General features: G+C 47.6%; 1 protein-coding gene and 1 long non-coding RNA gene across 5 annotated transcripts; one reads left to right on the top strand and one right to left on the bottom strand.

Moving 5' to 3' along the window:
- Window positions 1-2,847: 2,847 nt before the first annotated feature.
- Window positions 2,848-15,618, bottom strand: LOC122221550. The gene is made up of 4 exons (XR_006203284.1): window positions 15,491-15,618; window positions 13,757-13,958; window positions 12,103-12,193; window positions 2,848-3,987 (listed from the first exon to the last, which is right to left on the bottom strand). It is a non-coding gene; the product is annotated as an uncharacterized LOC122221550 (long non-coding RNA).
- A 47-nt stretch (window positions 15,619-15,665) lies between these two features.
- On the top strand, window positions 15,666-20,151 carry RAMAC (RNA guanine-7 methyltransferase activating subunit). Of its 4 annotated transcripts, none has more exons than XM_042940879.1 (4): window positions 15,666-15,770; window positions 16,345-16,393; window positions 18,739-18,909; window positions 19,620-20,151. In XM_042940879.1, the coding sequence occupies exons 3-4, from the start codon at window positions 18,740-18,742 to the stop codon at window positions 19,804-19,806; spliced, it is 357 nt and encodes a 118-aa protein (XP_042796813.1). In that variant the 5' UTR covers window positions 15,666-15,770; window positions 16,345-16,393; window position 18,739; the 3' UTR covers window positions 19,807-20,151. The 4 variants fall into 4 exon arrangements, with proteins under 4 accessions (XP_042796813.1, XP_042796811.1, XP_042796812.1 ...); XM_042940877.1 differs by having other exon boundaries at window positions 18,731-18,909; XM_042940878.1 differs by having other exon boundaries at window positions 18,709-18,909.
- Window positions 20,152-20,333: the final 182 nt, after the last annotated feature.

Here is a 20,333-nt window from a genome sequence, read left to right as displayed (position 1 = left end):
ACAGACAGACAGGCAGACACACACACACACACACACACACACAGAGGGAGGTGGACAGATGCTGTTGGGGAGGCACAGACACTAAGGGTGTCTTTTTTTTTTTTTTTTTACTGTGACACCCTTTTCAAATTTTAGTAATTGTGGCACTGAGAATGTCTTACCCTGACATTTCTCTTTGGATTTGACAACTCTTACAGTGGAAAATTTATTTAAATATTCAAATGGATTTTAAAGGATTCCTGGAAGAAGCTATGGCTCTTAGTATTATTAATCTCTGACTCTGCTGAAGTCAGTTCACTTCTGGACCAGGAACTCAAAACCCTCCCTCTCTGTGGACAGAGGGGCGGGGGGAACCAGCCATTGCTGCCAGAGCCATTATTCCTATCACGATTGTCATCTCTCCGAGGGGACATATCCGGAGGCAGATGACTCAAGGTTGGATGTTTGAACGCTGAGATCCCGAGTATTTACTCCTGCCCCTAACATTTTCCGGGCCCCAATCTTCTGTGCTCTGTGGTCCTAAACGCTGGGCTTTCACTCGAGTGCTCGCCATCTGTTCAAGCAAACCCAAAGCCGCTGTTCTTTCTTCTCTCCTGGGTAAGTTACGCACCATAAAATGCACCCGTTGTATTTGTATGGTCCAGGATTTTTAGCAAAGTTATGGACCTGTGCAACCACCACCACTATCCAGCCTTCAGACGTTTCCATGGACCCCCTAAAAGCTCCTTCATTGTCACCTGTAGTCTGTCTCTCTCTCCCACCCAAACCCCACAATCACTGATCTGCTTTCTGTCTCTATCAGAGCTTCTTTTTAGAACACAGTTTTGGTTGTGACCATCCATAAATACTTCTACATGAAGCTGGGGTGGTCCTCTGGGTAAGAATACAAATTGCATTCCTCAATTAAAAAAAGATTAAAAAAATATTTATTTATGTTTGAGAGAGAAACTGTGAGGGGGGAGGGGCACTCAACCGACTGAGCCACCCAGGCACCCCTGCACTCCTCAATTTTTTACAACAGAATGTAACCTTACGCCTGTGTGTCTGTCGTTGGCCATGACCAGACCTGCCCAAGGAAAGCAGCGCAGTGGACACGAACAGAAAATTGTTAGGCCTTGCAGTATAGGAGCAGGGAGAGGGAGATTGCTGTGAATTCTAGCACACACGACAGGAAGTTCAAGGCCTAGGATGTGGCTGTCGGGCCCAAGTAACATGGCTTTCCTCCGAGTAGCAGACAGACAGCTTTACATGGAGGTACAAGTTGTTTCTGGGTGATAAGCAGTAAACGCGGTTCTATAGGTATTGGACCCGGCGGACATCTCACTTTGCGTGGGCTTGCAAGACACGCCTCGGTGAGATATGGAAGAGGCAGGCATCAGAGAACTTCCTGGGGGCGCCTGGGTGACTCAGTTGGCTAAGTGTTCGACTTCCACTCAGGTCATGATCTCAGGGTTTGTGAGTTTGAGCCCCGCTCTGTGCTGACAGCTCAGAGCCTGGAGCCTGCTTTGGATTCTGTGCTCCCTCTCTCTCTGCCTCTCCCCTGCTCACGATCTCTCTCTCTCTCTCTCTCTCTCTCTCTCTCTCTCAAAAATAAACATTAAAAATTAAAAACACACACAAAAAAGAGCTTCCTGATTCCTTTCCTCATTTGTACCTCTTGCATTGCTTTCCTCCTGCTTCAGAAATAAGCCAAAGCCAGATGCCTGGTGGCTCAGTCTGTTGAGCATCCGACTTTTGATTTCAGCTCAGGTCATGATCTCACGGTTCATGACATTGAACCCGGTGTCAGGCTCCACGTTGATCGTGGAGACTGCTCATGCTCTCTCTCTCTCTCAAAGACAAAAAACAAACAAACCAAAGTAAAAGTAACTATGAACCATGTCTCCGCCGTCACGCGACACCCGACAGACTCTGCGTTCCGGCTCGAGCAGTGTCTCACATGAACGCACACGGCATTTGCCTCACTCACTGCCACAAACATCTGGATGCCCCTTTCTCAACCACAGAGGGCAATCTCGACTGGCCTGTCATACAGCTCGTTTCTCAAAACTCCAGAGCAGATGTCTCGTTCCTCAGCTTCTCTGGTGCCCCTTCCCTGGGAAGGGGAGGGTGGGTTCCAATCTCGCTTGCCCTGATGCTTGTGCGAACTTGGGCAAGTTACCCGTCATCTCCAAGCCTTGTTTGGACAAGTCGGGTATCTGCCTCGGTGGGTTATCCTGAGGATAAAAGAAAATAATGTAGGTACAGAGCACTGCCCGCTGCCTGGCATGTAGTCCGTGCTCAGTAAACAGCAATGGTAGTGGTGTTTCGACATGACTGGTTTCACAAGCCTGTCGCCCAATGTTTGCATCACAACGTGTCCCTGCTCAAACCAGGAGGTCAGAATGTTTCACTTCGGTTTGGGAAACAGTGAGGGAGTCGAGGGGGCACTAACATTTCTTAATCCTTATCATCTCCGCGGTGGAAAATATCAATCGTTATCATCTCATTTTAGAAATAAGGACACTGAGCCTCGTTCTTGGCGACAGTTGCTCAGGTTGGCCTGCATGGGAAGCCGGTGCCCCTCCCACCTAAAAGTGCTCAAGATCTCAGGGCGCCTGGGTGGCTCAGGCAGGTAAGCGTCCGACTCTTGATTTCGGCTCAAGTCATGATCTCACAGTTCGTGAGTTCGAGCCCGGTGTCAGTCTCTGCACTGACAGCTCAGAGCCTGCTTGGAATTCTCTCTCCCTCTGTCTGTCCCTCCCCTGCTCACTCTCTCTAAATAAATAAACATTAGGGGAAAAAAAGTTACAGCAAAAAAAAAAAAAAAAAAAAAAAAAAAGCTAAAGATCCCTGTAGAGCAAAAGCTCTCCAGTCACCTGTTGGGGGAGGGGGGAGGCAGACTCTCACCTGCCTGGAGGGAGAACAGAGTCAACTCTCAACAACGTCTAACTGGAATTTGCTGAAGTCGAAGAGAAACACGCATTTTCCCAAGTCGGCAGAGGTCACAACTCACATTCCAAATATGACAGGGATGATGTTACACGACGGGTCTGGGGGGGCGGGGGGTGTCTTGGGACAGAGGGTGGTAAAGAGCTCTGCAAGTTGGCCTGAAGGAAATGGAGAAGCATTGGGAGTCTTGCTCCGAAGAATATTCAACAAAGAGTAGCCTGTCTCCATCCTCCACACCCAAAATGCATGGTGCATGTGTGTGTATATGTGTGTCCACGTGTTTGAGCACTTGCTGGAGATCCGCCACCTTCCCTAAATGTGTTCTGGTTAATTTCACTTGCTCTGAGTTTTCCCTCATCCTAAAGTCAGTCTACACTTAGGTGTCTGGCTGGAAGCATCTTTCCCTGCACTGCAATCGGGTTCCCTTGTGCTGTTGTCCATCACGTGTTTGCCACGACATGACCATCTTCTGCTCGACTCTTCGACGAGATCCCAAGACTGTGTTCGGCATTTTTTCACTTCTCTCCCTTCCCCCCAACATTTAACCCAGAAATATGCTGGAAATGGATAGATGCTTATGGAGTGATAAAAAAATAAGCAAGGTCACAAATCCGAAGAAAGACTTTAGATCTGGGTTTTTGGTTTTTTTTCCTAGAGTTCTATCTCAACAGAAATCACATGTTAAATAAATGACTAAACTTTGTGTTAGAGTTCACAAAAAACGAGCAAATTAAAGTGAAATGCCAAAGGGGCGGGGAAGTAACTTTCGCTACAGAGAAATAATGAACTTTCGGGTCATGTCTAGCCAATGGGGGCTCAGTCACAGGGAAGCTGTCAAACACCTTTCGGAGAAGCTCTCGAGGCACACGTATCACTGGGGGAGCGCGCGGAGGCCGGCACCGGGCGCAGCCGGGCGCCTGTGACCACGTGCACGCGCTGTTTTGCTGATGTTCCCGATCCCGTTGGAGGCTTCACCTTCCTTCTGACTCACTGTCTTAAATGTTTCCCTTTGTATCTGCCAACTGTTGGAATCGGTGTTTCAACTGTTCTGACCATCTGCTGGGAGAAAACTTCCAGATTATGTCACAGTTTTCGGAACCTCAAATCACACAGTTTTGGAGTTGGAGGACTTACGAATCAGCAAGCCTAACTCGTTCACTTGCGGGCTCACAAATGCTTCTGCTCCGCCTTGAGTGTCGGCCCCGGTGCCGGGTGCTGGGGAGGCAGAGATGGCTCATGAGGTCCTGGGGCTCCCGGCACCTACACTCCAGCAGGGAAATCAGATTCTACAAGGTGACACAGGTGCCCCGATAAAGGGGTGTCCGAGGGACACATACGCTGTGCACAGGAGGGGGGCGGAGACTTTATACATGGTTGAGTGTTTAGTGAGCAGGGGAGAATGTAAGTGGGAAAAGATTAGTCAAATATAAAACTGGAGAGGAAGGTGGGGGCCGGATCAGTAAACATTTACTGAGCACCAATGACGTATCAGGTCACCAGACTGTATGCCAATTGCCAAAGATGTGAAAGCGACAGCTTTGCCCTCAAGGGATTTATAATTTAGCCAGATGTGACTATATACATTAAAGATATACAGGAAGGGATCATCGGCTCTCCTTGGAGGTGGGGACAGAGAGGGGTGTATTGAGGAAGGTACCCGAGGATGCCGTCTCGGGCTAAGGCTTCCCAGGTGGACCAGAGTGGGGAGGGCATTGTAAAAGGAAGGAACAGCAAGTGTCCAACACAACACGAAGTCTTTCAGGAACCTGAAACAGTGCGATATGGTCACGCATTTAGCTCACTTGGGGAGAGTGGCAGGGGATGAGGTTGGACAGACAGGAGAGACAGACAGGGCAGACAGGACAGAGTGAACTCTTACCCTGGAACTCCATACTCAGCAGCTTCGAGTGTGCCCTGGAAGTAATTAGGAACCTGTGAGCGGTGAATCGATCAGGTTTCTGTTTTGGAAAGAACCTACTGTGGGGCACTCAGTCGGTTAAGTGTCTGACACTCCATTTCGGCTCAGGTCACGATCTCATGGTTTGTGGGATTGAGCCCTGCATTGGGTTCTGTGTTATCAGCTTGGATTCTCTCTCTCTCTGCCCCTCTCCTATTCTCTCTCTCTCAAAACAAATAAACTTAAAAAAATAGAAAGGACCTACTCTTCGCTGGCTGGTACACAAGAATTGGTTATACCGTTATCAATTCTTTTCTGTATGTTTCATAATAATTACGGAAGAACACCCACTAGCAGGGTGGACAAGTGTCTGATGTCTGACGGGGAGTAAAGACGGGTACAGGGACCAGTTAGAGGCTATCGCCTGGTCTATGTGGGAAGGGATGAGAGTCAGAACCAGTGGCAGTAGTCTCTCAGTTTGAAGAGCTGGTCAGGAACTGAGGTCCCCTGGACATGGGGGGGGGTGGGGAGACTGGGTGTGGGGGAAAAGTCCAGGGTGACCACCAGCTTCCGGTGTGGGTAACTGGGAAGGACGCATTCTCCAAAAATGGAGACTGAGGTGGATGAGCAGGTCCAGGAAGAAAGATGAACTCACGTGTAGACGTGTGCTGGAGATGCAGGTCAGATAAGCAGATAGAAATTTCTAGTAGGCAGGAGTATTTATGAGTCTAGAGCTCAGGTAAAGTAAAGTAGGAAGCAAAGAGGAAACAGTGACCTGGGGCCAAGGAGGATCCTGAGAAACTTGGAAACGAGGGGAGAGAAGGTGTAAGGGAGGAGGGAGAGGAAAGCGTCAGAAGCTGCACAGATACTGAATAAAGTGAAGTCACTGCCTTTGGCCCCAGCTCAACTCTGTCCCAGTGAACTTTGCCAGAGTGGTTTCAGTGGCCCGTCTGGAGACAGAAAAGGGGGGCGATGTACTACTGCAGGTGTGGAGGGCTCTCTGTCAGGGACTCACTGTGTGGGGAAAGGGGATCCGAGATGTTCAGAGGACACAGGATTGAGGACAGGGTTCGGTGAGACCTAGAAACTTGAGCAAATTTACGTGGTGGGGGCGGGGGCAGGAGGAGCTGGTAAAGGGGGGCAGCTGACAACAGAGAAGACAGAAGGAGTGACTGCAGGAGCATGGACCGGAAGAGCAGGCTGTGCACTGACCAAAGACACAGCAGCAGCAAGATACTGGCAGACAAGAGGTGGGAAGGGTCAGAAAGTGGTCACACCACAGTTACGGGATTGGGACATCGAGGGAATTGAGGTTGAAGCCTCAACTTCACCTGTGAAATGAGAAACGAGGTGAGGAAGGTAAGGCCCAGAGAGGTGATAACTTGCATGACAACCGCTAGTTTGCCAACTGTCCCCGGGACACTGAAGGCAGGGAGGGACCAAAGAAAGAGGCAGGCCGCTCCAGACTGGTGGGTGGTGGGTTCGAGAAACACAGGAACTTACATTTGAGGCTTATCTTGGGCGGCTGCAAGACAAGCAGATTTCCACACCGCCTGCCAGAATCTTCAGGACAGACGGTCTCAACACCTTGCTCTCTCAAGGCTGCATCCTTGAAAACAGCTTGGGCTGCGGGAAGGCCGGCAGGACGTACACGACCCGGCTGGGGAAGAGGCGAGGGGCCTCCGATGGCTCCGGTACCGCCCAAGAGGCAGCTGGCGGTCACAACCTGTCTACCACCTCCTCCAACAATAACCCACGGGGAGTAAGATTTTAACTCAAGTGTCTTGACTCCTTGCCTGGTGCTCTATTCCCTATGTTAGACTCACTTAGGTTGAAGGTACTTATGTCACTTGGAGATATGTTAAAATGGGGCTTTTTGGACTTTTCTCTTTTTTTTAAAGTGTATTTATTTCGGTGGGGGGTGGGGCGCCTGGGTGGCTCAGCCAGTTAAGTGTCCGACTTCGGCTCATGTCATGATTCACAGTTTGTGGGTTCCAGTGTCGCATCAGGCTCTGTGCTGACAGCTGGGAGGCTGGAGCCTGCTTGGGATTGTCTCCCTCTCTCTCTGCCCCTCCCCCACTTACACTCTGGCTCTCTCTTAAAAATAAACATTAAAAAAATTTTTTTAAAGTGTATTTTTTGAGAAAGAGAGAGAGAGAGAGAGGGAGAGAGAAAACGTGGGCACTCGGGGGAGGGGCAGAGAATCCCGAGCAGGTTCCGCACAGTCAGTGCAGAGCCTGACATGGACCTCGAACTCATACACCGTGAAATCGTGACCTGAGCTGAAATCGAGAGTTGGATGCTTAACTGACTGAGCCACCTAGGCACCCCAGGACCTCTCTTTTGAAAGACCACTAGACAAGGCTGGCTTCATATGAGGGCAGAACAGGCCGCCTTGTCATCAAAGACAAGAAGCTTGTCAAGACCCTGGATGGAGACCTTCTGAAAATGGGGAAGACAGCGGAAGTTGACCCTCAGATAAGGATCCTGACTTACTCGTGCCACTCACTCCCAGGGGCTTAGAACTGTGATTTTCACCTCGGTGAAAGAGATTCTGGGAAACTACCTGGAGAAGAGCGTATGGAGGCGTGGGGGAAGGAGTGGTTGAGAGTGAATTCTGGTCAGGTCTCTTGGCCTCTCTGTACGTTGCCCTTCTGAGCGTAACATGCATGTGTGATGAAGAGGTGGATGGGAACATGACACTGAAGCAGGTCAGGAAAGCTGGCCAAGGGAGCAGGCAGAGAAAGCAGCCAGGAAAAGCACAGGAAGGACGCTAGAGACGAGAGCCGTCACGGGGTCTTGCACGGGCCCCGCCAGATGGAGTAAAATCAGGCAGATAATGCACAACTGGAATCCCAATCACCTCCACTTAGAAAAACACAGCCTGTGCTCTTATTTCCGTAACAGGCATTAGGAAAAGGAGAGGAGAAACCCTTCACGTCGCAATCACAGATCTTAGAACAGGAGAGACTGTGCTCCCAACCTATTAAGCCCAATTCACAGCCTCTTCTTCCCCCAGATTGCCAGTCTTTCCCCCTTCTGTGATTTCTTCAATGATACCAACTGGCTTCTAGGGGCAGTAGTAAAACTCGGGGGTGCCTGAGTGGCTCGGTCGGTTGAATGTCAAGCCCTGATTTCAGGCCAGGTCATAATCTCACGACTTGTAAGATAGAGCCCACACCGGGCTCTGTGCCTGCTTGGGATTCTCTCTCTTCCGCTGTCCCTCCCTCTCTCTCAGAATACATAAGTAAACATTAAAAAAAATATTTTAAGGGGCTCCTGGGTCACTCGATCGGTTAAGCATCCAACTTTGGCTCAGGTCTCATGATTCATGGGTTCGAGCCCCACATCAGGCTCTGCGCTGTCAGCTCGGAGCATGGAACCTGCTTCAGATTCTGTATGTCTCTCTCTCTGCCCCTCTCCATTCATTCTCCGTCTCTCTCTCACTCAAAAATAAATAAACATTAAAAAAAATTGTAAAATATTTTAAAACTCAGGTAGCAAACAAACATTGGCTCGCTCCCTACCCCCCACAGAAAAAGTCCCCTACACAAAGGACTTGTCACATGGGAGGGGGACACTGAGGGGCGGAACTGCATTAGGATCTTGTCATCTCTGATCGGAACAATTCTGTGTAATTAAAGCCACAGGGCTACAGATGTGAATCTGAACCGATGCCTCGTATAACCTGAAATGTTTTCTTGGCGCTTAAACATTTATGTGACACATAATAACTAATTGTCACTAGCATCCACATAGCATCTTTCTTCACTTGAGCCTAAAGCACTTTATATATGCTAATTAATTCTTACCATAACCTCATGAGGAAGAGAAGCAGTGAGGACTATTATTCCCATTTTGCAGAGGATAAAGTCAGGGCAGGGAAACATGCTGACGTTCCCCCAGGTCTGAAAAAGTGAGCAGAAGGCAATCATAATTTAATTCTTGTTTAGGAACTTATTTATTGGGTTTCATTCATGTGCTTGGCTCTGTGCAAGATGGTCAGTGTGCTTATGGATGGGGTGGGGAGGTTTGGAGTGCGGCAGGGAAAGGTCGTTTAAATAACACACTATAAAGATAGAAAGACACAGGCGCCTAGGTGGCTCAGTTGGTTAAGCGTCCAACTTTGGCTAAGATCATGATCTTGAGGTTCATGGGTTCCAGCCCCACATCGGGCTCTGTGCTGACAGCTCAGAGCCTGGAGCCCGCTTCGGATTCTGTGTCTCCCTCTCTCTCTGCCCCTCCCCTGCTCACACACACACTCTCTCTCTCTCAAAAATAAGTAAACATTATGGGGCGCCTGGGTGGCTCAGTCGGTTAAGTGTCCAACTTCGGCTCAGGTCATGATCTTGTGGTCTGTGAGTTCGAGCCCCGAGTCGGGCTCTGTGCTGACAGCTCAGAGCCTGGAGCCTGCTTTCGGATTCTGTGTCTCCTGCTCTCTCTGCTCTTCCCCCACTCATGCTCTCTGTGTCAAAAATAAACATTAAAAAAGGTTTAAAAAAAAAAGTAAACATTAAAAAAAATTTTTTTTTTAAAGACAGAAAGACAATTTGTGAGTAATTCCAACTCAAGCTATAGGCACAGAAGCTCAATTATGCCACTGGGCACAGTCCAAGACCTACAGTGTAACCCACATCTTCCTTGCCCCAGAAATGAGAGATTCCTCTACTCACTGTGAAGGGAACAGACGTTAAAAATAAACAAAGAATTCTGTTGTTATATTCCTGACCGGGGAAAGTGTGAGGGGCTCCATCTTACAAGGAAGGGGGCTGAGATGAAAACCACACATTCACACATTCTCTCCATAGTGGCAGCTCACTGCTCTCTGTTCTCTCGCCCTGCTTAACTATCCCTGGTGTTTACTTTTTCACTTGTTCATCTTCCCCATGAGAATGGAAGCCCCCCGAGGGCAGGGCTTTTATCCTTATTCATGAATGTTTTCAGGGCCCAGAACAGTACCTGGCATCTAGTGCGTACTCAAAAGATATTTGTTAAACCAATGAAGAATGCCTGAGGTTTACAGTTCCAGTTCTGCCACTGACCAGTTTGAGCTTGGAGAAGTCATTTCATCTTCCAGGGCATTAGTTAAAAAAAAACAAAAAAAAAGTGGGGTGCCTGGGTGGCTCAGTCAGTTGAGCATCCAACTCCTGATGTCAGCTCAAGGCATGATCCCAGGGTTGTGGGATCGAGCCCCGAGTCAGGCTCCGTGCTGAGTGTGGAGCCTGCTTAGGACTCTCTCTCTGTCCCTCTGCCCCTCTCTCTGCTCGTATGCTCTCTAAAAATAAAAATAAATTTAAAAATAAAAATAAATTCTTTAAACGGCGAGGAATGTGAGGAAATAGGTATGTAGCCCTGGCTGCACTTTTTGGTGGGGAGGCCGCAGGGACAGAGTCCTGTCTTCCACGGTTTCACATCCGTCCTGGAGCGGAAGAGTCTGGGCAGTGGCTCATGATGTGCGGAGTATGGAACGAAAAGAAAACTGTGTTTCACTGTGGAAAGAGCAGCAAGGCTTTCTGAATCATCACTGACTTGATCCAAATCCTGCTGCCACTTACAGCTGTGGCCTTGAACCAATTACATAACCTCTGGAGCCTCAGTTTTGTCATCTTTAAAGTGGTCATTGTCCCCAAACAGCCAAAGCAATCTTGAAAAAGAAAACCAAAGCAGGAGGCATCACAATCCCGGACTTCAAGCTATACTACAAAGCTATAATCATCAAGACAGTATGGTACTGGCATAAGAACAGACACTCAGATCAACGGAAAAGAATGGAGAAGCCAGAAATGGACCCACAAACGTATGTTCAACTAATCTTTGACAAAGAAGGAAAGACTATCCAATGGAATCAAGAGAGTCTCTTCAGCAAGTGGTGCTGGGAGAACTGGACAGCAACATGCATAAGAATGAACCTGGACCACTTTCTTATACCGTACACAAAAATACACTCAAAATGGATCAAAGACCTAAATGTAAGACAGGAAGCCATCAAAATCCTCGAGGAGAAAGCAGGCAAAAACCTCTTTGATCTCGGCCGCAGTAACTTCTTACTCAACACGTCTCCGGAGTCAAGGGAAACAAAAGCAAAACTGAACTTTTGGGACCTCATCAAAATAAAAAGCTCTGCACAGCGAAGGAAACAATCAGCAAAACTAAAAGGCAAACGACGGAATGGGAGAAGATATTTGCAAATGACACATCAGATAAAGGGTTAGTATCCAAAACCTATAAAGAACTTATCAAACTCAACACCCAAAAAACAAATAATCCAGTGAAGAAATGGGCAAAAGACATGAACAGACACTTCTCCAAGGAAGACATCCAGATGGCCAACCGACACATGAAAAAATGCTCCACATCACTCATCATCAGGGAAAGACACATCAAAACCGCAATGAGATACCACCTGACACCTGTCAGAATGGCTCACATTAACAACTCAGGCAACAACAGATGTTGGCGAGGATGCGGAGAAAGAGGATCTCTTTTGCATTGTTGGTGGGAATCCAAGCTGGAGCAGCCACTCTGGAAAACAGTATGGAAATTCCTCAAAAAATGAGAAATAGAACTACCCTACAGTCCAGCAATTGCACTACTAGGTATTTATCCAAGTGATACAGGTGTGCTGTTTTGAAGGGACACATGCACCCCAATGTTTATAGCAGCACTACTGACAACAGCCAAAGTATGGAAAGAGCCCAATGTCCATTGATGAATGAATGGATAAAGAAGATGTGGTATATATATGTATATACCTATATATATGTATATATATATATATATATATATATATATATATATATATATACATATATATAGGTATATATATATATTGTGGTATACACACACACACACACACACACACACACACACAATGGAGTATTACTTGGCAATCAAAAAGAATGAAATCTTGCCATTTGCAACTATGTGGATGGAACTGGAGGGTATTGTAATAAGCGAAATTAGTCAGAGAAAGACAAACATCATATGACTTCACTCATATGAGGACTTTAAGACACAGAACAGATGAACATAAGGGAAGAGAAGCAAAATAACAGAAAAACAGGGAGGGGGACAAAACATAAGAGACTCTTGAATATGGAGAACAAACAGAGGGTTACTGGGGGGGTTGTGGGAGGGGGGATGGGCTAAATGGGTAAGGGGCATTAAGGAATCTGCTCCTGAAATCATTGCTGCACTATATGCTAACTAATTTGGATGTAAATTAAAAAAATAAAATTAAAAAAATACAGTGGTCATTGTCCAAGGTCACTCACAGCCTCTGAATGAAGGACTCTTTAGCTGCCAGGATTCCCCAGGGACGTCTGCTGGTGTATTTTGCCTCCAGATCACTGGGTCAACGTGAGGCTTAAAATTATGGGTAAATGAGGTTAATTTACAGAGCTGCTTGAGGAAAAGCCATTGAGATATAACACTAATAACAGAGACAAAAAAAAAGTCAACTAACATAGGGCAGTCTTTTCCAGATGTGTGAACAGGGCCAAGGACTTTACTACCCGGCAGAGCATAATAACGGATGCTGTGACACTAAGCTTTAGTTGCCAAGCGTAGTTTAAATCATGTCCCATTTGCTGTGTTTATGGCAGAGAAGTACTACGTTTTATGTACATTTCTATCAAAAGTGGTTCCAGTGAGGCGCACCTGGGTGGCTCAATCGGTTAAGCGCCCAACCTTGGCTCAGGTCATGATCTCACAGCTCGTGGGTTTCAGCTTCGCAACAGGCTCTGTGCTGATGGCTCAGAGCCTGGAGCCTGCTTAGGATTCTGTGTCTCCCTCTTTCTCTGCCCCTCCCCTGCTCATGCTCATCCTCTCTCTCTCTGTCAAAAATTAAAAAAAAAAAAAAAAAAAAATTAAAAAAAAATTTTTTTAAGTGGTTCCAGAGAAAACATTTTAATGCTTAAAGGCTAAATGTCCGTTATCTGAAAAATTTCTTTTCATGGAACAGATTATTCCCCAATGATGCCAGAAAATGAGGTATAAAACTGATAAAATATCAGACGGAATATAAGAAGACGTTGTGGGCAGAAATAGTCTCACTTGAAATTGGTCAGAATTATCTACAGTTCTTCCCAGAAACTCTCAGAAGCTTGGAGCTCCTAAGCGCTTACGAAATTAAAGAAATCACGCTCTTTCCGGTGCGAGTCCTCATTACCTAGAAGTGATGCCCTAATAAAGTCAGAAGGAAGTCAGCAAACTGCTCAACAGCCCTCTTTGTCCCAAATATCCTCCCTGCCTCCTGCTACCAGGTGGGGAAGCAGTTTTCTGAGTTTTCCAACTGTGACATTGCTACCATGTATTTATTCTCATCTTTTCTTCCAAGTTTATATTTCCTATTCCTGCCTCCTAAATAGGAGTATTTCCTGAGGCGTAGGCCTTGGCCTTCTGCTCTTCTCTATAAATACTTTCTCTTTTGGAAAGATCATATACACTGAGGAGTTCAACTGTCGTTTCTTCACGGATGACTCACACACTTACATACTGTGCCATAACCTCTCTGTCTTCAGCCATCTCATATTCTCCAAACCTGTTTGAGATCTGAGCTCATTTTTTGCCTTGAAACCAACTCACCCTAGGGGCGCCTGAGTGGCTCAGTCAGTTGAGCGTCAGACTTCAACTCAGATCATGATCACACGCTGTTCACGAGTTCAAGCCCCACGTCTGGCTCACTGCTGTCAGCGCAGAGCCCACTTCAGATCCTATGTCCCCCTCTCTCTCCCCCTCACCCGCTTGCGCTCTCCCCAAAATAAACATAGATTAAAAAAATTCACCCTATGGGCATTCAGTCTGGATTTCTTGGCTTACAGAACTGGAGTCCTCCCTGGTTGCTCATAATCCTTTCCCCCCACCATCCACACAGTCACTAAGGAGAGCGCTACTCAATTATTGCAACCTCGCTCTTTCCCCTCTCACCTTTACTATCCAAGGCGAGTAATGAGTATCAGAGCTCCTCATCCATGCTGTCCTAGTCACTTTTACTAGGTCGGTGCTTCTAAAACATGGCCTGGAACGCTGGCAGCTCCACATTCGTTCTGCATTCACAGAGTGCTCGCTTTATACAAAGCACAGCGTCACACATTCCAGGATGCAGAAGTGATGGAGGTCTGTTTACAGTCTAGGAGGGGGAGGAATTGTACACACCGTTTTAATTCGAAACTACCAAGTGGTAATAACTGAATGGATACATGAAGAATGGTTTGGAAAGTATGATGGCCATTCCAAAGAAAGAAAATTTATTTCTAGACGGCGAGGTCACTATGTGGATTTTTTTTATTTTTTATTTAAAAAATTTTTTTTAATGTTTATTTATTTTTGACAGAGAGAGACAGAGCATGAGCAGGGGAGGGGCAGAGAGACAGAGGGAGACACAGAATCGAAAGCAGGCTCCAGGCTCTGAGCTGCCAGCACAGAGCCCGATGCGGGGCTCGAACTCACAGACCGCGAGATCATGACCTGAGCCAAAGTCGGACGCTCAACCGACCAAGCCACCTAGGTGCCCCACTATGTGGCTTTAAACAACGGGCAGAATTTCAACAGTGTACGAAGATAGGGAAGGAAGAGTATTCCTAAGGAGAAAGAGCCAGGAGCAATCTTCAGAAGGTAAAGGGAGGTCGGGAGAGATTCATACGGTCTGGTTTCCCACCGACAAGGGAGGAGGAAAGGGGAACAGCAGAAAATCGTTCGTTTTGAATCCAAGTTCACGAATTAGGTCCTTAACCTACAGGCAACAGGGAGCCCGTGACGATTTCCGATCACAGCTGTGCTTGAAAAGGACTGGGGGGGGGGGGGGGGGGGGGGGGGGAGGCGCGCCTGGGTGGCTCAGTCGGTTGAGCTTCCGACTTCAGCTCAGGTCATGATCTCACGGTCTGTGAGTTCGAGCCCCACGTCGGGCTCTGTGCTGACCGCTCAGAGCCTGGAGTCTGTTTCCGATTCTGTGTCTCCCTCTCTCTGACCCTCCCCCACTCATGCTCTGTCTCTCTCTGTCTCAAAAATAAATAAACATTAAAAAAAAAAAAAAAAGAAAAGGACTACAGGGCTGGCAAGCGAGTGACGCTAGAGGAAAAGTACTGCACTTGCCCCGTTGAGGGGACGAGAACCTCGAGGAGGCGCAGGCAGTGTGTACGCAGCGTGGCTGGAGGCCACAATTACTGCGGAGGTAGAATCGATGGCACCTGTCAACTGACGGGAGCAAGTACAGGGGGAAAAGGGCATCAATGGTGGACGTCAAAGTTTCCAAGCAGAAACGGGAGGTAATCCTAACAAAAGCGGGGCGCACAATTCCGAAAGCCAGTCGCGAGGGCGGGGGCGGGTCACGTCTGGGACACCCGGCACTCATGGAACCGCAGGGCCTCCGAGAAGAAAAGGTCACGGCGCCTGGAGGTAGCTGGGCCCTGACGACTTCACTGCTGCGGGGGAGGTGGGGGGGGAGGTGTCGGGAAAAAACGGGCACCAACGGACTGCGGACACCTTACTACCGGGGCCTGGCCAGGCAGAGGTGAAAGCTGTGGCCTCGCCGCGGCGCCGCCCTCGCCTCGCCCGACCCCGGGAACAGGTGGCCGCAAGGGGCCTCTCCCTCTCCTCCCCGCACATTTCCTCAGCGTCCGTCCCCGCCCGCCACCGGCCCCTCGCTAAGGAGGCCTCACGCACAGCGGTGTCCTGTCCAGGGAGAGCGGGCCGAAAGCGCACGCGGGACACCGCCACCTCCGGCGCGACACCCGCCGCCCTCAGCGCGGGGCTCGGGAGATCGAGGAACCAGGACAAACCTGCACGACGGGCCCAAGATCTCGCGAGACTTGGCAGGCCGCCCCCCCCCCCCCCCCGCCGCGCTGGCCTGCCGGAAGCGGAAGTCGGCTCGTGGCCCGAGTGGCTCCGTTACCTTGGAGAGCTGAAGTAGTGGGAGATCCCGTGGCCGCGCTGTGGGCCGGAGGTGGGTGCTCCTGCGCGTGTGGCCGGCGGGGTGCGGCCCGAGCTGGGCAGACGCAGCCCTCGGCGGGCGATCGTGGCCCCGGGGAGCAAGGAGCCGGGCGGGCCGCGCCGAGTGGCCTCCCCTCGCCCTCGCGTCTGGGGAGGGAGCAGGCCTGCCAGGGCCGCGGGAGACCAGCCCAGTGCGCTCCGACAGCGGACTGGGAAGCCGGTGCGCGTCCCCCCGGGCAGCAGAAGCCCCCAGTGGTCATTCGTCCCCAAGGCCGCTCGCCTGCAGCCACTGCGCCGCGCGGTTTTACCTGTGTTCGAGACCGGTCCGAAAGGCTGAGCCCCTGCCTTCCACCGAGGGGCACGTACCTTGTGCCGGCCGTGCCTGAACCGGCTTCTGGGTCCTGAAGGCCCCGCGCTCTCCGCCGCCACTTGGGCGCTCGCGCTGGCTTTCCAGCCAGCGTGGCAAGTCTCCGCAGCGCTTTTAGGACAGCCCCTTCACTCACTGAGGCCCTTGTGTTCCTCGCCCTCCCCAGCACCTTTTGCGGGTTTCCTTCCAGGGAATCAAGCGTTTTTCTCCCTTCCCCCAGATCGAAACAACATAAACATTAAACAGTACAACTGCCTCAAAGTGCTGGGGTAAGTAAAGCTCAGATCGATTAAAATTATATTTAAATTTCATCGTCGTAACAATAGAGATTTTTGTTTACTTGTGAGAAGGGGACCGTAGGAGAACATAGAAATAGAGTGGCATTTTTGCCTTGTCTTGTAGTTTCTACTCCCCATCTGGTTGGGTATGGGTCGTCCTTCTGGTGGTTTCTGTGATTCCTATAGAAACCCAGGCATGATGGTCATTGGCTGAACTTATTATTACAAATCATACCTTGGGTTTGAGAATTTGACATCTGAGAAAGTGGAAAGTCTGAGAGCAGCAGCCTAAGAAAGATTAAAACGTCTAGGTATTGCTTCTTGCATCCACACAGTAGTCTTGGTTTAATGTTGCTGGGATGAGGGTAGAATTATAAATATTTGCATATGTTTTGGGGGATTTGGATGAGAAACAAACTAATGAAGAAATTGTCTTCCACTGTCACGTCTTTGTCAAAAAGTTTTATTGTAAGTTGAAGTAATACAGTAAGAAAAATAATTGCAGGATGTCCGATTTGAAAGTTTCCGTATGATGTCACATATATCCCAAGTCAGAAAACAGGTGTTAGGAGTCTTGAGGCAAAGAGTAGAAAGATGAAGTCTGGGTTAGGAAAGACAGCGACGGGAGTCCTGACCGGTATGTGGTCAAGGAAGACTGGGAAGGGGGGAGCTCCCTACAGCACGCTGATTGGCTGGCTTCCAGGTCTTGGATAAAGTTTAAAAGAAGCGAAGTCTTTGTCCCATGGCGTCTGGAGGATGAGGCCTTTCGTCACCTAAGCCAAATCTTTTCTTAGAGGTAGAGGGCTCCCGGAGAATGTGGGTAAGGAAATACTACTTGAACGAATCCAGAATGGGCCTGGGAAACCCAACTAATACAGATTTGTTAGGCAGTGTCTATAGTAGTTTTCATTTTGTCACAGTACAGGAGCGCATTGGATGCCATTATAAAGTACCCTAAACTTGAGTAGCTGTTCATTTAAATGCCTATTTGCCTTTCCATTTTTGTGTCTCTCCTGTATTTTCAGTCTTTCACTTTTTTACTGGTTCTTTTTTCTTTTCCTATAAACCTAACCTCAGGTACTTTGTCCTGGGAAAAATAGGAGATAATTTTCCAGTAACCCTTTAGCTACTGCCTTTTTCTTGTTTTCAGCAAAGCTTCTTGAAAACTTAGTCCGTAGTCAGTGTAGATTTCTACTTCCTTACCTTCCAGTTACTTTTCAATTAACTGCAGTCCTGTTTCAATCCCTAGTACTCTAAAATAATCACCTCCTAATGGCTAAACCCAATTAGTTTTCTCTTCTTGGTTCTATCATTGTAGTGTTCAACATTGAGGACCATTCGCTCTTTATTCTCTTGCCTTCTATGGTAAGCTCACTTTGCTGGTTCTTATCAGTTTTCTTCTTTATCTTCAACTTCCTTATACGTCGGTGTTTTCCAGGATTCTGTTCCTTGATACTCTTCTTATTCCACAATCTTCCTGAGGAATCTCCTCCATTCTGACAGCATTAACCACCATCAAAATTGCTGATGTCTCTCGTATTTATCATCAACTTGCTTCTCAGTCCCAAATAGGTAACTGTGAGCTGACTCTCCGTGTGGATGGGCATAACGTAACTAACTTCAAACTCTTGTGTACCCTTGCCCACCCTTCTTCCTGGGGTTCCCATGGCACCATAGGCCATGCGCTCATTTGGCTAGAAGCCTGGAAGTTATCCTTTGTCTCCCCTGCCACCCCACAACATCTAGTGAGTGATTAACTTCTCCTGGAATCTTACCTGTCCTCACGGTTGCTTCCTCAGACTGAGCCCTACAGCAGTGCAGTAAGCTGCCTTTGGTCTGTCCTCGCTAATCTGTGCTCTGCCCGGTTAGAAAAGTGATCCTTCTAAATAGTCGGCTTGCTCTGGAGACTTCTCTGCTTAAACCACCTAGGACTCCCCATTTCCTACCAGAATAAGTGCACAGTTGTTTGTGTGGAATACACAGTTTTTCATAATTCGATCCCTGCCTATTTTTCCAGCTTTATTTCTTGACATTCACTGTTCCTCCCTTTATACCACATCTGTCTTACGCTGTAGACCAAGAGTTCTTTGGCAGTAGAGACCACGATATATTGTTCATCTTTGTATCCTGGGTGCCCAGTTAGTACATCTATATTACAGAAGTCAAGAAATACTGAATTGAATGTTTAAAACTATCTGAAGTTTAAAAGTACACAAAGACGTTTATGAATACCCTGCCTAAAATTGTTCATCTCTTGGTTTTTCACTATCTGGTAAGATAATGTGACTTTTAAAAAAAATTCTCAGAGAACTGTATTAAAAACAACAGAATTTCAGGATGACAGACGCTTCTGAAGCTGTTCCAAATTTTGAAGAGATGTTCGCCAGTAGATTCACAGAAGATGACCAAGAATACCAGGAATACCTGAAGCGCCCTCCTGAGTCCCCTCCGATCGTCGAGGAGTGGACTAGCAGAGCCGCTGGGAACCAGAGAAATAGAGGCAATCGGTATGTATCATGGGAGGACACCCGCGGATGGCTGACGTGGGAGAGGACGGCTTTAATCCGTTAGCCCCCGAGGCCAGCGAGGGCAGGGACCGATGTTTTTGTTTGGTACTCCTGGTGCCGACCACCTGCCTGCACAGAGCAAGCGGCCAGTAAACGTGTGCCTTAGTATTTTGTCGGCACCATGTATTTTTCCCTTGCTGTTCAGTTGTGTGTGTCTTAATGTTCTGTTTTAAAATGTTCTTCCTGTGGACTGACATTTGATTTTCTTTGCAAATATACTTGAAAATCCCAGAGTCTTCTATAAAACTCTGTTAGATTCCATAGAGAAGGTACTGTTTTTGGCTTATACTTGAGAAAGAAATTTATACAATAGAAATTATGTCTTATGTAAGAATTCAAAATAGATGAATAGATTACCATACTGCTTTTGTACAATCGAATAGAATTCAGTTTGGGAACTATTCTGTTGTTTTGGGTTTTGTGTTGTGGTCTGCCTATTTCTCTGCAAAGCGTATCCAGTGTGATACTGGAAGAATGATTTAAATTTGGGGAATGTTTTGACTAACTGGTGCTATAACATTCTGCGGAGAAAAATGTTTTTAGCCCCTTGCGGACGGAAGAGTAGACTGAAATAAAATGCACTGGGATAGAGTTGTCATTTGTGTTTTTTAAAAGAGAAGTATAAAAATCTTTTTGTTTTGCTGTTGTAGGTTGCAAGATAACAGACAGTTTAGAGGTAGGGATAGCAGACGGGGGTGGCCCAGTGACAATCGATCAAATCAGTGGCATGGACGATCCTGGGGTAACAATTACCCGCAGCACAGACAAGAACCTTACTACCCCCACCAGTACGGACACTATGGTTACAACCAACGGCCTCCCTATGGTTACTACTGATGGAAACGGCAGCAGCTTTTAGTAAAACCATTACTCTGTTAACATGACAAAAGTTTGTATCTTCTGTTGGTCATAGTTTTATGTTTGATTTCAGAGAGCGGATTATTAACTTTTTGGCACTTCTGACTTTATTTTTTTTTAAATGAGATCTTACCAGAGACATTATGGTTGCTGGGAATAAGTATGCCTCTAAAAAGGTTGTGGATTTATTACCTGACTTCTACCTCAGATTTCTTCTTTGTTTCATGACTTAACAGTCTTTGAACTTGCTGTGTGTTTTCTTTGTTTGACCTCTAGGAGTTCTGTCTTTGTTTTACACAGAAATAAAAATTTTAAAGTAGAAAATGCCTGATTTTACTTTTTTTTTTTTTTTCATGTTTATGAGAGAGAGACAGAACAGGAGTGGGGGAGGGGCAGAGAAAGAGGGAGACACAGAATCCGAAGCAGGCTCCAGGCTCTGAGCTGTCAGCACAGAGCCCAATGCGGGGCCTGAACTCACGAACCACGAGATCATGACCTGAGCCAAA

This window comes from Panthera leo, chromosome B3 (genome assembly GCF_018350215.1).
Source record: "Panthera leo isolate Ple1 chromosome B3, P.leo_Ple1_pat1.1, whole genome shotgun sequence".
Lineage (NCBI taxonomy): Eukaryota > Metazoa > Chordata > Mammalia > Carnivora > Felidae > Panthera > Panthera leo.
This window is presented reverse-complemented; position numbering and strand designations above follow the sequence as displayed.

Bases quoted from the DNA above. Each gene is read 5' to 3' on its own strand.
- RAMAC (XM_042940879.1), top strand. From the start codon at position 18,740: ATGACAGACGCTTCTGAAGCTGTTCCAAATTTTGAAGAGATGTTCGCC. The intron at 18,910-19,619 runs GTATGTATCATG...TTGCTGTTGTAG, and splicing joins CAGAGAAATAGAGGCAATCG to GTTGCAAGATAACAGACAGT.